The sequence below is a fragment of the Muntiacus reevesi genome, chromosome 4 (assembly GCF_963930625.1).
Source record: "Muntiacus reevesi chromosome 4, mMunRee1.1, whole genome shotgun sequence".
Classification (NCBI taxonomy): Eukaryota; Metazoa; Chordata; class Mammalia; order Artiodactyla; family Cervidae; genus Muntiacus; species Muntiacus reevesi.
The window spans coordinates 147,164,828-147,183,232 of NC_089252.1; the positions used below are offsets into that span (position 1 = coordinate 147,164,828).

At 40.1% G+C, this 18,405-nt stretch overlaps 1 protein-coding gene across 1 annotated transcript in view; it reads right to left on the reverse strand.

Annotated features, from left to right (window-relative positions):
- SPMIP11 (sperm microtubule inner protein 11) overlaps positions 1 to 18,405 on the reverse strand; it is a 48,583-nt gene that overhangs the window by 27,128 nt on the left and 3,050 nt on the right. The window contains exon 2 of the mRNA XM_065935065.1: positions 10,110 to 10,127. Coding sequence (XP_065791137.1) covers positions 10,110 to 10,127 — 18 coding nt within the window. The remainder of the gene's footprint in view (positions 1 to 10,109; positions 10,128 to 18,405) is intronic.

The window sequence follows — 18,405 nt, forward strand, 5'->3', positions numbered from 1 at the left end:
AAAACTCCGCCCTCCCAACTGGGAACCCGCAGCTGGCCAGGGTTCAATCTCTGGTCAGGGAACTGGATCCCACATGCTGCAACTAGAAGAGGATTCCCGTGCGCCGCAACTAAAGATGCCACATGCTGCAACTAAGATGAGAGAGCCCACCTGCCGCAGCTGAGACCGGACACAGCCAAAATTAAATAAATACTTAAAGCAGCAACATCATTCACTCACTGTCTGACACTTCTGTAAGTCAGAAGTCTGGCAGTCTCTGCTTAGTCTCACAAGGCTGAAATCTAAGTCTTGGCTGGGCTGGGGTCTTATCTGGAGTCTCTAGGAAGAATCCATTTTCAGGTTCATTCAGGTTATTGACAGGATTCAGGTTTTTGTTGTTATAGGACTGATGCCTTGCTGACTGTCTGCTGGGACACTTTCAGCTCCTAACTGCCACCCACATTCCTTGGCATGCAGCCCCCGTCCATCTTCAGAGCCCCACATGCTTCCAAATTCCTCTTTTTCTGTTAAATGGAAAAAACCACTCAGATTTTAAAGGGCCTGTGTGATTAGATTAGGCCCACTCACATAATCTCCTTTTTTTCTATGTAAAGTAACAATCACCAGAGTGTTTTCCATCATATGCAGAGGTTCCACCCACATTCAAAGGGGAGGGGATGATATAAGGCCAAGATTCATTGACGGTCATTCTTAGAATTTTTCTTACCATAAACCTAAAACTGTGACATAACTATACTAGAAGAACTAGGATGGGAGAGGAGAAGCTAAATTCTCAACTATCATTACAGGAGGGCAATATATAAACCAAAATGGAACATGGGAAATTAGTGAGTTAGGCCAAGTGTGTTTCTCTGAGAAAGGGTGATGAACTGAGAGAGGGTGATGAACTAATTTGGAGACAAAAATATCCTCACCAGGGCACAATGCTGGGACCCAGCTGGGTGGGGGCAAGTAGGGTGTAGGACCATTAAGGGATTCCTAGGGTCTATTAGTGGGACCCTTTGTACAAATCTTACCTGAATGCTAAAACATGAAACAGAGTTTCTTTGATAGGATTAGAGAACAGAGTGCCCAATGGAGTCCTACACAAGATCAGTCCTTCTCAGCCTTAACTTTGTGCTTTATCCTTCCCCAGTTATCCCCTCCCTTTACCCCAATACAACTTTTGCATCAGTTCCTGCCCACAATCAATTTCCTTCACATGCGTTCTTTATTCTGCCTGGAATACCCTTTCTTTTTTATTTCTGTTTTCAAGCAATTCATCTTTACTATCTTAATCTTGTCACATCTCCTGTAAATCCACCCTTTAGAATTAGTCATTCAGTATCACTTATTCATTCACCCTACAAATACATTTATTAGACCTCTATTAGATATGAGGTACTGCTAGGTATTGCAGATATAATACTGGTCTGATTATTATTATTATTATTTACTCACTGCCTACTAAAATTCCTTCAATAGTTCCTATAAAGTTAAAAAGTTAGCATGGATAACATAATCCTCAATTATCTGGCCCCTGTCTAGTTTTCAATACCTGCTTCTTAGCTCCTGTCTACCACTTGTCTGTACTCAAGGACTTGGAGCTCATTTAATAAGACCCTCAATTCTCTGTTCCTTTGTCTGTGCTGTATTCCCTTCTTGTCTACTTGGTTAATTCCAATCATCCTTTAATATTGAATTCTAGAAGCATTTCCTGTGGGAGTTCGTCTCTAAAGGATCCCTGTATTCTCATTTCAATCTAATAGCATTACGTACTTCCTCTTTAGTGGTTCCACAGCATTCCATATTTAATTGAATCATACACCATATTGCAAATTTTTTTGTTTGCATACTTATCTTCATTGAATAGTCGGCCACTTTATGGCAGAGAGAGGTATAATCCTATCTTTGTAACCCTAGTCACCAACATAAAGTCTGACACATAGTTGGTGCTTAATAAATGTTGACTAAATGAGCAAATGAATTTATTCAGTTGAACAAACTGGGTGTCTTAATAAGGCTATTAAATGACAGGAGAGGGAATGGATACTTTCTCTACTCCATAATTTTAACTAGTGTAGTGGTTAATCTTGGGGGATAAAACTCTAACCCAAGGTAGGAAAAGAAATGACTAAGAAGTGGCCCTTTTAACCTTCTATTCTATGTTTCCCTTACCTGTTTCTTCAGTTCTGTCCCTTTTCTTGTTCCGAAAGGAATTTTGATATCCTAACAGATGCAAGTTGAAGAAGGCCATCTCAGGTCCTCCCTGCCTTCTTCTAGAATGTTCAGGCTGGAGCAATGGAATCTGTTTGGTAACCATGGTAATGTCCTGAAAAGGACATCTTTTTTGGGGTGTTACTTCTAGAAGGTCTTGTAGGTCTTCATAGAACCGTTCAACTTCAGCTTCTTCAGCATTACTGGCCGGGGCATAGACTTGGATTACTGTGATATTGACGGGTTTGCCTTGGAAACAAACAGATCATTCTGTTGTTTTTGAGATTGTATCCAAGTACTGCATTTCGGACTCTTTTGTTGACTATGATGGTTACTGCATTTCTTCTAAGGGATTCTTGCCCACCGTAGTAGATAAATGGTCATCTGAGTTAAATTCACCCATTCCAGTCCATTTTAGTTCGCTGATTCCTAAAATGTTGACGTTCACTCTTGCCATCTCCTGTTTGACCACTTCCAATTTGCCTTGATTCAATCTAAGATTGCACGTTCCTATGCAATACGGCTCTTTATTTTTTTTTTTAATATTTTTTTATATTGGGGGGAGGGAGTAGAAAACAAAGTAGCCCCTATACTGGGCCCTATTCAGTGGCAGCTTCTTGTTCCATAGGGTTAAGGAAGACTTTAAGGAAATAAAAGTTGTTCAGAAAAATCCAGGTGTAGTTGCTTTGTATGTTGTGATGGGTAGAAGGGATGAAGTGAAGTGTGAAGGCCCCTCACACCCTCCATCTTGCCTCAGACTATGTCCTGGAATACGGCTCTTTACAGCATCGGAATTTACTTCCATCACCAGTCACATCCACAACTGGGTGTTGTTTTTGCTTTGGCTCCGTCTCTTCTTTCTGGAGTTATTTCTCCACTGATCTCCAGTAGCATATTGGGCACCTACCAACCTGGGGAGTTCATCTTTCAGTGTCCTATCTTTTTGCCTTTTCATACTGTTTATTGGTTTGCAAGGCAAGAATACTGAAGTGGTTTGCCATTCCCTTCTACAGTGGACCACGTTTTGTCAGAACTCTCCACCATGACCCATCCATCTTGGGTGGCCCTACACTGCATGGCTCATAGTTTCATTGAGTTAGACAAGGCTCTGGTCCATGTGATCAGATTGGTTAGTTCTCTGTGACTGGTTTTCATTCTGTCTGCCTTCTGATGGAGAAGGATTAAGAGGCTTATGGAAGCTTCCTGATGGGAGAGACTGACTGAGAGGGAAACTGGGTCTTGTTCTGATGGGCAGGGCCATGCTCAGTAAATCTTTAATCCAATTTTCAGTTGATGGGCAGGGCTATGTCCCCTCCTTGTTGTTTGACTTGAGGTCAAACCGTAGTGGAGGTAATGAAGATAATGGTGACCTCCTTCAAAAGGTCCCATGCAGGCACTGCTGCACTCAGTGGCCACAACCTGCAGCAGGCCATCACTGACCCACCCCTCTGCCAGACTCCTGGACACTCACGGGCAAGTCTGGGTCAGTCTCTTGTTGGGTCACTGCTCCTTCCTCCTGGGTCCTGGTGTGCACAAAGTTCTGTTTGTGCCCTCCAAGAGTCTGTTCCCCCAGTCCTGTGTAAGTTCTTGTGGCTCTATGGTGGGGTTAAAGGCAATCTCCTCCAAGATGGCTTATGCCATACCCAGGTCTACTGCACCCAGAGCCCCTGCCCCTGCTGCAGGTCAGAGGCTAACAGAGTTCTGCCAGGAGAACGCACTGGTCACAGCAAACACCCTCTTCCAACAGCACAAGAGAAGACTCCACACATGGACATCACCAGATGTCAACACTAAAATCAGATTGATTATATTCTTTGCAGCCAAAGATGGAGAAGCTCTATACAGTCAGCAAAAACATGACTGGGAGCTGACTGTGGCTCAGATCATGCAAAAACAAGACTGGGAGCTGACTGTGGCTCAGATCATGCAAAAACAAGACCTGGAGCGACTGTGGTGCAGACCATGAACTCCTTATTGCCAAATTAAGACTTAAATTGAAGAAAGTAGGGAAAATTACTAGACCATTCAGGTATGACCTAAATCAAGTCCCTTATGATTATACAGTGGCAGTGACAAATAGATTCAAGGGATTAGATCTGATAGACAGAATGCCTGAAGAACTATGGACGGAGGTTCCTGACAGTGTACAGGAGGCAGTGATCAAGAAAAAGAAATGGAAAAAGGCACAATGGTTGTCTGAGGAGGCCTTACAAATAGCTGAGAAAAGAAAAGATATGAAAGGCAAAGGAGAAAAGGAAAGATATACCCATTTGAATGCAGAGTTCCAAAGAATAGCAAGGAGAGATAAAAAAGTCTTCCTCAGTGATCAATGCAAAGAAATAGAGGAAAACAACAGAATGGGAAAGACTAGAGATCTCTTCAAGAAAATTAGAGATACGAAGGGAACATTTCATGCAAAGATGGGCACAATAAAGGACAGAAATGGTATGGACCTAACAGAGGCAGAAGATATTAAGAAGAGGTGGCAAGAATACACAGAAGAACTGTACAAAAAAGATCTTCATGACCCAGATAACCACGATGGTGTGATCAGTCACCTACAGCCAGACATCCTGGAATGTGAAGTCAAGTGGGCCTTAGCAAGCATCACTACAAACAAAGCTAGCGGAGCTGATGGAATTCCAGTTGAGCTATTTCAAATTCTAAAAGATGATGCTGTGAAAGTGCTGCACTCAATATGCCACCAAATCTAGAAAATTCAGCAGTGGCCACAGGACTGGAAAAGGTCAGTTTTCATCCCAATCCCAAAGAAAGGCAATGCCAAAGAATGTTCAAACTTCTGCACAATTGCACTCATCTCTCACACTAGCAAAGTAGTGCTCAAAATTCTCCAAGTCAGGCTTCAACAGTATGTGAATCATGAACTTCCAGATGTTCAAGCTGGATTTAGAAAAGGCAGAGGAACCAGAGATCAAATTGCCAACATCTGCTGGATCAACATAAAAGCCAGAGAGTTTCAGAAAAACATGTACTTTTGCTTTATTGACTATGCCAAAGCCTTTGACTGTGTGGATCACAACAAACTGGAAAATTCTTCAAGAGATGGGACTACCAGACCACCTGACCTGCCTCCTGAGAAATCTATATGCAGGTCAAGAAGCAACAGTTAGAACTGGACATGGAACAACAGACTGGTTCCAGGTCAGGAAAGGAGTACGTCAAGACTGTATATTGTTACCCTGCTTATTTAACTTATATGCAGAGTACCTCACACAAAATACTGGACTGGATGGAGCACAAGCTGGAATCAAGATTGCCGGGAGAAATATCAGTAACCTCAGATATGCAGATGACACCGCCCTTATGGCAGAAGAAGAACTAAAGAGTCTCTTGATGAAAGTGAAAGAGGAGAGTGAAAATGTTGGCTTAAAACTCAACATTCAGAAAACTAAGATCATGGCATCTGGTCCCATCACTTCATGGCAAATGGATGGGGAAACAACAGAAACAGTGAGAGACTTTATTTTGGGGGGCTTCAAAACCATGAAATTAAAAGACGCTTGCTCCTTGGAAGAAAAGCTGTGACCAACCTAGACAGCATATTAAAAAGCAGAGGCATTACTTTACCAACAAAGGTCCGTCTAGTCAAAGCTATGCTTTTTCCAGTAGTCATGTATGGATGTGAGAGGTGGACTATAAAGAAAGTTGAGGGCTGAAGAATTGATGCTTTTGAGCTGTGGTGTTGGAGAAGACTCTTGAGAGTCCCTTGGACTGCAAGGAGATCAAACCAGTCCATCCTAAAGGAAATCAGTCCTGAATATTCATTGGAAGGACTTCAGCTAAAGCTGAAACTCCAATACTATGGTCACCTGATGTGAAGAACTTACTTCATTGGAAAAGACCCTGATGCTGGAAAAGATGGAAGGTAGGAGGAGAAGAGGATGACAGAGGATGACATGGTTGGATGGCATCACAGACTCATGGCCAGGAGTTTGAGTAAGCTCCAGGAGTTGGTGATGGACAGGGAAGCCTGGCGTGCTGCAGATCATGGGGTTCCAAAGAGTTGGACACGACTGAGCGACTGAGAGACTGAACTGAACTGAACTGAATGTCCTGAAGACAATGAAACTCCCATTGTCTGAGGAGGCACAGGATTTATGGGTTCACAGTAGGGATGGAATGGCAGTGGACAAAATAACTTCAGAAAAATTGATGAACCAAGTGCTTGTTACCCTTTTTCTTGTCCTAGTCTTCTTTATACTGTAAGCTTCAGAAAGTAGTGAGTAGAAAGAGTACCGAATAAAGTGAAGTGAAAGTGTTAGTCACTCAGTTGTGTCCAACTCTTTGTGATCCCATGGACTGTATAGCCTGCGAGGCTCCTCTGTCCGTGGAATTCTCCAGGCAAGAATACTGGAGTGGGTTGCCATTCGCTTCTCCAGGAGATCTTCCTGACCCAGGGATCAAACCCGGGTCTCTTGTATTGCAGGCAGATTCTTTACTGTCTGAGCCACCAAGGAAGCCACTGATGTGGGCTCAAATCTTAATTTTGCCATATTCTAGGTGTCTGACTTTGAATTGATTAATTTAAAAAGGGCTATGATATCTATTTCATAGTTAACAGAATTAAATAACATAAGCAAACTTCCTCAGCATGTGTTCTGCATATAATAGAACCTTATATATGTATATAATGCATTAATAAATCTGAATATGGTACTTTCAATAAGTCTTTAAGTTATTTCAAGAGTAATGTGCTGAGCCAGTTCACATTGGCTTTTGAGAACTACTTGCTAAGTTTTCAGGAATTTTGTGAGCTGGTTGTTAACCCATTATTATTATTGTTCTTGCTGTTACAGATAATCTACAGATTATCTAAACTTACAATTGAATAAAATATACTTATTAAAAATAAGGGTGGTGGTTGTTCAGTTGCCCAGTCATGTCTGACTCTTTGCAACTCCATGGATTGGAGCATGCCAGGAGTGAATACTAAAAATTCATCTTTTCCTAATTATTTTATTACATTTTACTATTATCTATGTTCATGAAGTTATTTGCATCTACTGTATCTAGATATTCTGTTCTGTTGTTTTCATTCCTTTTCCTCTTTGCTTTTCAGTTTGGGAAGTTTCTACTGACATATCTTCAAACTCCTTGATTCTTTCCTTGGTCATGTCCAGGGTAGTGATTAGCCCATCAAGGCATTTTTTATTTCTGTTATAGTGCTTTTGATTTCTAGCCTTTTGATTCTTTCTTAAGAGTTTTCATCTCTCTGCTTATATCACTCACTGATTCTTTCATGGTGTCCATTTTTTCCATTAGAGTCCTCAGGATATTAATCAGTTACATTTCCAGTTTCTGCCATATATGAGTCTGATTCTAATGCTTGCTTTGTGTATATATATATATATATATATATATATATATATATATATATCTCAAAAAATCTGGGGCATGGCCAAATATATATTTGTCCAGTTGTCCATTATGTATTTGTATATTTGGCCATGCCCCAGGGCATGTGGAATCCTAGTTCTTTGATTAAGCATTGAGCCTGGGCCCCTCTGCAGTGGAAGCATGGAACCTAACCACAGGACTGCCAGGGAAATACCAAGACTGTATTTTTTGCATTTTAGCATGGCTTGTAATTTTTTGTAGAAAGTGAGACATGATATATTTGGTAAAAGGAACTGAGATTCTATGTTTGGCTGGGAGTTAGGCTGTTTCCTGTTTGCTAAAGCTGTCGGTGTCAAATTTCCTCTGATATTCTTGTTTCCTCTGATGTCTTTGGGTTTCCCTAGAAACTCCTTCTTAATAGGGTCTGAGTTTATAGTTCTTTCGGACGAATCATCTGTTAAAGGAACTCAACTGATGTGTTGGTAAAGGGAGGGAGGGGGAAGTGTCCTATAGGTCTCATTCTCTTAGTGAGATTGTGTCCCCATACTCTGACCCTCATAGATGCTTTTTGTCTTTTTTCCCTCTCACATGAAACAAGACAGCTACAGGAAACTGGAGTTGGCTTATTTTCCTTCTCCCACTTGGTCAGGCTCTGTTGAATAGTTTCCCTTGAGGGAAGGTCTTTTTTAAGGAGAACTGAAGGCTCTAGTATATTTCAAAATGGCTACTTTTCACTCTCCCCATTGGAAGGATGAAAGGATTTTTCTCCTATCTTCATAGTAAGACTTGTGGGGCTCTGAGAGGTAAAACTCATGAAAATGTGGGTATCTACTTAGGCTGGGCTCTAAGGAGTTTTTGTTTCTGGTAATTTTTCAATCAAATTCATGCTTAGTCTCCAGTAGTTAGTCAATTGTCCCTTAAATATTTATATCAGTTACTGGTTCCATGAGTTTGCTCCTAGTAAGCCATGATTCTGTGTTCTGCCTGTTCTGATTCTTCTTTTTTGTGGTAGAGGTTTGCCCTGTCACTTTGATTCTCTGAGGGATCTAAGAGGGGTTATTGATTTTCAGTTTGTTCAACTTTTTTGTAGTGAGAACAAGAGTGATAACTTCTAAGCTCTTTATATGTCATACTGGAAACCAGAATCCCTGTCTATTACATCTGTACGGAGGATATACTATGTGATGGTATGTTCATCTCTTCCCAATTTCATGATCAGTGATGTTACACTGGTAGTTTGAAATTAACTATGGTGAAAGAATTACACTACAGAAACTGGCAAATACTAGAAACAGTCAATTTATTTGCTTTGTCAACTGTTTAGACTTAAGAAAGTGATCAAGAAAATGTTAATAATGTACATTAAGTTTAAAAATGTATCATATCTGCAGCCATTAAATCGTCAAAAGCACAAAAAATTGAAATATTTCCCCAGTATTCAAAAACTATTATTGAATTCAGCAAAGATGTTGCTCAAGTCACTGACAAATAAGTGAAGTTCCAACATGTCTCTTTGCTTCACTTTCACCTTATTAATGCATATGAAAATGTCAACCAGCAATCAAATCTATACAGGCATCCCTCATTTTATTGCCCTTTACTTTTTTTCACTTTGCAGATACTGTGCTTTTTAAAAACTGAAGGTTTGAGTCTACCAGCATAAATTTTTTCCAACCACATTTGCTCACTTTGTGTTTCTGTGTCACATTTTGGTAACTCTCACAATATTTTTAACTTTGTTATTACTATTATATTTGTTATAGTGATCTGTGGTCAGTGATCTTTCATGCTACTATTGTAAAAAGATTACAACTCACTGAAGGTTCAGATGGTGGTTAGCATTTTTTAGCAACAAAATATTTTTTAATTAAGGTATGTATTATTGTTTTTTAGGTATAATGCTACTGCACACTTAAGAACCAAAATATTCATGACTCACTTTATTGCAATATTTGCTTTATTGTGGTGGTCTGAAACAGAGCCCACAATATCTCCAAGGTATGCCTGTATTTGTCTGTCAAATGTCACCACACATTTGGTTCTTGATTCAAGATTTGGGAAAATTCAATGAAAGCATTTCATGAGGATCAGCTGGCTATAAAAAATTTACAATAAAGAAAATTATATATTTTAGTTTTATAAATTGCATGCTATACATCCTATCAGTAAATTTTGTAATAAACTTAAGTAAATATACACATCATTCAACGTGGAGCTGGGGATGGTTATGAATAGCACACCATCTTTTCATATTTTTATTTGGAAACTACATGAATGTGTGGAGAAGTTGTTGTAAAAGCAGTAAATGGTAATGTGTGACACGCCTGAAATATGACATTCATAAGCACAATGCAAAATAAGACCAAACCATGAAATATCATCCTATACCCAGGATGAACAGTCTTGTAAGTGTGACAGGAAACAGAGTCCTGTTCAAAATGTATAAAAAAAATGAGGAAAATTTCTCTGGTCTAAGATTTTGTCAGTTGTTCTTTAAAGGCCATGTATCTGAAAGCTAACACTATTTTGACAATAGGCATATGTTGAACACCTACCATGTGCCAAATGGTGTTCTGTTCAGGATGACATTTAAGATCACAGCTAACAGCAATCTAACAGCAATCAGTGATGAATCATAAGTAAAGGGAATCCAAATTGGAAAAGAAGAAATTAAACCATCACTGTTTGCAGATGACATGAGAGTATACACAGAAGATCCTTAAGACGCTACCAGAAAACTACTGGACCTCATCAATTAATTTGGTACAGTTGCAGGTTACAAAATTAATACACAGAAATCTGTTGCATTTCTATACTCTAGCAATGAAAGATCAGAAAGAGAAGTTCAAGAAGCAATTCCACTTACCATCACATCAGAAAGAATAGAATCAGTTCAGTTCAGTCTCTCAGTCATGTTCAACTCTTTGGAACACCATGATCTGCAGCACGCCAGGCTTCCCTGTCCATCACCAACTCCTGGAGCTTACTCAAACTCCTGGCCATGAGTCTGTGATGCCATCCAACCATGTCATCCTCTGTCATCCTCTTCTCCTCCTACCTTCCATCTTTTCCAGCATCAGGGTCTTTTCCAATGAAGTAAGTTCTTCACATCAGGTGACCATAGTATTGGAGTTTCAGCTTTAGCTGAAGTCCTTCCAATGAATATTCAGGACTGATTTCCTTTAGGATGGACTGGTTTGATCTCCTTGCAGTCCAAGGGACTCTCAAGAGTCTTCTCCAACACCACAGTTCAAAAGCATCAATTCTTCAGCCCTCAACTTTCTTTATAGACCACCTCTCACATCCATACATGACTACTGGAAAAAGCATAGCTTTGACTAGACGGACCTTTGTTGGTAAAGTAATGCCTCTGCTTTTTAATATGCTGTCTAGGTTGGTCACAGCTTTTCTTCCAAGGAGCAAGCGTCTTTTAATTTCATGGTTTTGAAGCCCCCCAAAATAAAGTCTCTCACTGTTTCTGTTGTTTCCCCATCCATTTGCCATGAAGTGATGGGACCAGATGCCATGATCTTAGTTTTCTGAATGTTGAGTTTTAAGCCAACATTTTCACTCTCCTCTTTCACTTTCATCAAGAGACTCTTTAGTTCTTCTTCTGCCATAAGGGCGGTGTCATCTGCATATCTGAGGTTACTGATATTTCTCCCGGCAATCTTGATTCCAGCTTGTGCTCCATCCAGTCCAGTATTTTGTGTGAGGTACTCTGCATATAAGTTAAATAAGCAGGGTAACAATATACAGTCTTGACGTACTCCTTTCCTGACCTGGAACCAGTCTGTTGTTCCATGTCCAGTTCTAACTGTTGCTTCTTGACCTGCATATAGATTTCTCAGGAGGCAGGTCAGGTGGTCTGGTAGTCCCATCTCTTGAAGAATTTTCCAGTTTGTTGTGATCCACACAGTCAAAGGCTTTGGCATAGTCAATAAAGCAAAAGTACATGTTTTTCTGAAACTCTCTGGCTTTTATGTTGATCCAGCAGATGTTGGCAATTTGATCTCTGGTTCCTCTGCCTTTTCTAAATCCAGCTTGAACATCTGGAAGTTCATGATTCACATACTGTTGAAGCCTGACTTGGAGAATTTTGAGCACTACTTTGCTAGTGTGAGAGATGAGTGCAATTGTGCAGAAGTTTGAACATTCTTTGGCATTGCCTTTCTTTGGGATTGGGATGAAAACTGACCTTTTCCAGTCCTGTGGCCACTGCTGAATTTTCCAGATTTGGTGGCATATTGAGTGCAGCACTTTCACAGCATCATCTTTTAGAATTTGAAATAGCTCAACTGGAATTCCATCAGCTCCGCTAGCTTTGTTTGTAGTGATGCTTGCTAAGGCCCACTTGACTTCACATTCCAGGATGTCTGGCTGTAGGTGACTGATCACACCATCGTGGTTATCTGGGTCATGAAGATCTTTTTTGTACAGTTCTTCTGTGTATTCTTGCCACCTCTTCTTAATATCTTCTGCTTCTGTTGGAGAAAGTAGGGAAAATCACTAGACCATTCAGGTATGACCTAAATCAAATCCCTTACGATTATACAGTGGAAGTGACAAATAGATTCAAGGGATTAGATGTGATAGACTGTGCCTGAAGAACTATGGACAGAGGTTCATGACACTGTACAGGAGGCAGTGATCAATACCCTCTCCAAGAAAAAGAAATGCAAAAAGGCACAATGGTTGTCTGAGGAGGTCTTACAAATACCTGAAAAAAGAAAACAAGCTAAAGGCAAAGGAGAAAAGGAAAGATATACCCATTTGAATGCAGAGTTCCAAAGAACAGCAGGGAGAGATAAGAAAGCCTTCCTCAGCCCTCAATGTAAAGAAATAGAGGAAAACAATAGAATGGCGAAGACTAGAGATCTCTTCAAGAAAATTAGTTACCAAGGGAACATTTCATGCAAAAATGAGCACAGTAAAGGACAGAAATGGTATGGACCTAACAGAAGCAGAAGATACTAAAAAGAATAGTATACCTAGGAATAAATCTACCTAAAAGGAGATATAAGACTTGTACTCCAGAAACTATAAGATTCTAATGAAAGAAATTGAAGAAGACATAAACAGATGGAAAAAATATACCATGTTCATGGATTGGAAGAATCAATAGTCAAAATGATGATACTACTCAAGGCAATCTACAGATTCAATGCAATCCTTATCAAATTACTAATGGCATTTTTCATAGAACTAGAACAAAAAAATCTCAAAATTTGTATGGAGACAAAAAAGGCCATGAATAGCCAAAGTCATTTTGAAAAGGAAAAATGGAGCTGGAGCAATCAGGTTTCCTGACTTCAGACTATACCTCAAAGTTACAATCATCAAAGCAGTATGGTACTGGTACAAAAATAGAAATATAGATCAATGGAACAGGGCAGAAAACCCAGAAATAAGCCCTTGCACCTATGGTTAATTAATCTATGATAAAAGAGGCAAAACTATACAATGTTGGAAAGACAGTCTCAACAAATGGTGCTGGGAAAACTGGACAGTTCAGTTCACTCGTTCAGTCGTGTCCAACTCTTTGCGACCCCATGAATTGCCGCACACCAGGCTTCCCTGTCCATCACCAACTCCCAGAGTTTACTCAAACTCATGCCCATCGAGTCGGTGATGCCATCTAATCCACTGTCGCCCCCTTCTCCTCCTGCCCCCAATCCCTCCCAGCATCAGGGTCTTTTCCAATGAGTCAACTCTTTGCATGAGGTAGCCAAAGTACTGGAGTTTCAGCTTCAGCATCAGTCCTTCCAATGAACACCCAGGACTGATCTTTAGGATGGACTGGTTGGATCTCCTTGCAGTCCAAGGGACTCTCAAGAGTCTTCTCCAATACCACAGTTCAAAAGCATCAATTTTTCGGCACTCAGCTTTCTTCACAGTCCAACTCTCATATCCATACATGACCACTGGAAAAACCATAGCCTTGATCAGACAGACCTTTGTTGGCAAAGTAATGTCTCTGCTTTTTAATATGCTATCTAGGTTGGTCATAACTTTCTTTCCAAGGAGTAAGCGTCTTTTAATTTCATGGCTGCAGTCACCATCCACAGTGATTTTGGAGCCCCCCAAAATAAAGTCTGACACTGTTTCTACTGTCTCCCCATCTATTTCCCATGACGTGATGGGACCAGACGCCATGATCTTAGTTTTCTGAATGCTAAGCTTTAAGCCAACTTTTTTACTCTCCTCTTTCACTTTCATCAATAGGTTTTTTAGTTCCTCTTCACTCTCTGCCATAAGGGTGGTGTCATCTGCATATCTGAGGTTATTGATATTTCTCCCGGCAATCTTGATTCCAGCTTGTGCTTCTTCCAGCCCAGCATTTCTCATGATGTACTCTGCATATAAGTTAAATAAGCAGGGTAACAATATACAGCCTTGATGTACTCCTTTTCCTATTTGGAACCAGTCTGTTGTTCCATGTCCAGTTCTAATTGTTGCTTCCTCAACTGCATACAAGTTTCTCAACAGGCAGGTCAGGTGGTCTGGCATTCTCATCTCTTTCAGAATTTTCCACAGTTTATTGTGATCCACACAGTCGAAGGCTTTGGTGTAGTCTATAAAGCAGAAATAGATGTTTTTCTGGAACTCTCTTACTTTTTCAATGATCTAGCAGATATTGGCAATTTGATCTCTGGTTCCTCTGCCTTTTCTAAACCCAGCTTGAACATCTGATAGTCAGAGAGCCTGATGAACTATGGATGGAGGTTTGTGACATTGTACAGGAGACAGGGATCAAGACCATCCCCATGGAAAAGAAATGCAAAAAGGCAAAATGGTTGTCTAAGGAGGCCTTACAAATAGCTGTGAAAAGAAGAGAAGTGAAAAGCAAAGGAGAAAAGGAAAGATATACCCATTTGAATGCAGAGTTCCAAAGAATAGCAAGGAGAGATAAGAAAGCCTTCCTCAGTGATCAATGCAAAGATATAGGGGAAAACAACAGAATGGGAAAGACTAGAGATCTCTTCAAGAAAATTAGAGATACGAAGGGAACATTTCATGCAAAGATGGGCACAATAAAGGACAGAAATGGTATGGACCTAAGAGAGGCAGAAGATATTAAGAAGAGGTGGCAAGAATACACAGAAGAACTGTACAAAAAAGATCTTCACGACCCAGATAATCACAATGGTGTGATCACTCACCTAGAGCCAGACATCCTGGAATGTGAAGTCAAGTGGGCCTTAGAAAGCATCACTATGAACAAAGCTAGTGGATGTGATGGAATTCCAGTTGAGCTATTTCAAATCCTGAAAGATGATGCTGTGAAAGTGCTGCACTCAATATGCCAGCAAATCTAGAAAACTCAGCAGTGGCCACAGGACTGGAAAAGGTTAGTTTTCATTCCAATCCATAAGAAAGGCAATCCCAAAGAATGCTCAAACTACCACACAATTGCACTCATCTCACAAGCTAGTAAAGTAATGCTCAAAATTCTCCAACCCAGGGAAAACTGGACAGCCACATATGAAAAAATAAAATTAGATCATTCTCTAACTCCATACACAAATATAGACTCAAAATGGATTAAAGACCTAAAAGTGAGACTGGACACTATAAAACTCCTAGAGGAAAACACAGGCAGAACAGTCTCTGACATAAATCACAGCAACATTTTTTTCAATTCATCTCCCAGAATAATGGAAATAAAAACAAAAATAAATGGGATCTACTTAAACACAAAAGTTTTGCACAGCAAAGGAAATGCAGAACAAAACAAAAAGACAACCCATAGATCAGGAGAAAATATTTGCAAATGATGTGACTGGTAACGGATTAGTGTCTAAAATTTACAAATAACTTATGATGCTTAACAGCATCAAAACAAACAGCCCACTCAAAAAATGGGCAGAAGGCCTAAATAGACATTTCTCCAAAGAGGGTATACAGATGGGCAATAGGCACTAGAAAAGATGTTCAACATCGGTAGTTATTAGAGAAATGCAAACCAAAACTACAGTAAGATATCACCTCACAGCAGTCAGAATGAGTATCATCAAAAAATCTACAAACAACAAATGCTGGAAAGGGTGTGGAGGAAAGGGAACCTTCCTATACTGTTCTGCTGCTGCTGCTGCTGCTGCTAAGTCATGTCAGTTGTGCAACCCCATAGATGGCAGCCCACCAGGCTCCTCTGTCCCTGGGATTCTCCAGGCAAGAATACTAGAGTGGGTTGCCATTTCCTTCTCCAATGCATGAAAGTGAAAAGTGAAAGTGAAGTCGCTCAGTCGAGTCCGACTCTTAGCGACCTCATGGACTATAGCCTACCAGGCTCCTCCGTCCATGGGATTTTCCAGGCAAGGGTACTGGAGTGGGTTGCCATTGCCTTCTCCCCTATACTGTTCATGGGAATGTAAATTGGTATAGCCATTATGGAGAACAGTATGGGGGTTCTTTAAAAAACTAAAAATAGAGCTACCATATGACCCTGCAATCCCATTCCTGGGCCTTCAATCTTTCCAGCATCAGGGTCTTTTCCAATGAGTCAGTTCTTTGCATCAGGTGGCCAAAGTACTGGAGTTTCAGCTTCAGCATCAGTCCTTCCAATGAATATTCAGGACTGATTTCCTTTAGGATGGACTGGTTTGATCTCCTTGCAGTCCAAGGGACTCTCAAGAGTTTTCTCCAACACCACAGTTCAAAAGCATCAATTCTTCAGCCCTCAGCTTTCTTTATAGTCCAACTCTCACATCCATACATGACTACTGGAAAAACCATAGCTTTGACTAGATGGGCCTTTGTTGGCAAAGTAATGTCTCTGCTTTTTAATATGCTGTAAAGGAGATAGGTCCTGGATGATCATTGGAAGGACTGATGCTGAAGCTGAAACTCCAGTACTTTGGCTACCTTATGCAAAGAGTTGACTCATTGGAGAAGACCCTGATGCTGGGAGGGATTGGGGGCAGGCGGAGAAGGGGATGACAGAAGATGAGATGGCTGGATAGCATCACCGACTCAATGGACGTGAGTTTGAGTAAACTCCGTGAGTTGGTGATGGACAGGGAGGCCTGGCATGCTGCGATTCATGGGGTCGCAAAGAGTCGGACATGAGTGAGTGACTGAACTGAACTGAACTAGGTTGTTCATAGCTTTTCTTCCAAGGAGCAAGTGTCTTTTAATTTCATGACAGCAGTCACCATCTGCAGTGATTTTGAAGCCCCCCCAAAATATAGTCTTTGTTTCCATTGTTTCCCTTTCTATTTGCCATTAAGTGATGGGACTGAATGCCATGATCTTAGTTTTCTGAATATTGAGTTTTAAGTCAACTTTTTCACTCTCCTCTTTCACTTTCATTAAGAGGCTTTTTAGTTCTTCTTCACTTTGTGCCATAAGGATGGTGTCATCTGAGTATGTGAGGTTATTTATATGGAATATTATTGAACCATAAAAAGGAATGCATTTGAGTCAATTCTAAAGAAGTGGATGAACATAGAGTCTATTATAGAAAATGAAGTCAGAAAGAGAAAAACAAATATCATATACTAACACATATATATGGAATCTAGAAAAATGGTACTGATGAAATTATTTGCAAGGCAGCAGTGGAGACACAGACATATTGAACAGACTTATGGACACAGTGCAGCAGGTGGTGGGGGGGGGCGAGGAGAAGGTGGGATGTGTAGGGAGAGTAACATGGAAACTTACATTACCACATGTAAAATAGATAGCCAATGGGAATTTTCTGTTTGACTCAGGGAACTCAAACCAGAACTCTGTAACAACCTAGAGGGGTGGTATGGGGAGGGAGATTCAGAAGGGAGGTATACGTATGGCTGACTCACACTGACGTTTGACAGAAAGCAACACAATTCTGCAAAGTAATTACCTTAAATTAAAACATAAATTTAAAATTAAAAAAAAAAAAGAGAGGATTAAAAACTTTAAAAAAAAATGATGATTCCATTACTCAGGGATGAGTCTTAGAGAACATCACTGGCTGCCCTTGGCCTTTGTAAGGCTTAGCAAAATTGGCCTGGTGTAGGGATGGAGAAGCGTTCAGTGGCCAGAGGACTGCCAGAAATTGTGATGAGCAGCAATGGAGCAGAAGACTCTGAGCTGGGAATGAGGGGAATGGGTTTAAATGGTTGGGACTGTGGACTCTGGCAAGGAACACTAGACTCTCTCAAAAAAAACCACAAAATGTGAGAGAGAAGTACTGTATCTGTGCAGCTCAAGTTCATGGAACAGAACAGACCAGACCATTCATACAGAGGATACTGGATTATTTACAGATTCTACCTCCTCAGCACAAACACTAGGTCATATTAGCTATGTTCTTCCATATACTCTGACAACAGCTTTACAAGGAGCAGGGGAAAGATAATACAGTTTGAAATACTGAAAAGAAAACTGTTAAACCAGAAGAAACTATCTTAATGGAATAATTAAACTATTGGATCTAAAATTTTACCAGATTAGATTAACATTTATTTTCTCCTCTATTAATGGGTAGTACGGGTGTGTATGTGTAGAAAAAATTGGAGAATGAGAACACAGGGAATACAGCCAGTATTTTATAATAATTATTAATGGAGTGTAACTTTTAAAAGTGTGAATCACTATATATCTGTAGCTTATATAATATTATATATCAACTATACATCCATATAATACTTTTAATTAAAATAAAAAATAAATAGCTTTCTTTCAAGAAAAAAAATGTGATACATATATACAATGGAATATTACTCAGCCAAAGAAATAAGGCCATTTTCAGCAACGTGATGGACTCAGAGATTGTCATACTGAGTGAAGTAAGACAGAAGGAGAAATATACTATGACATCCTTTATATGTGGTATCTAAAAAGAAATGATACAAATGAACTTAT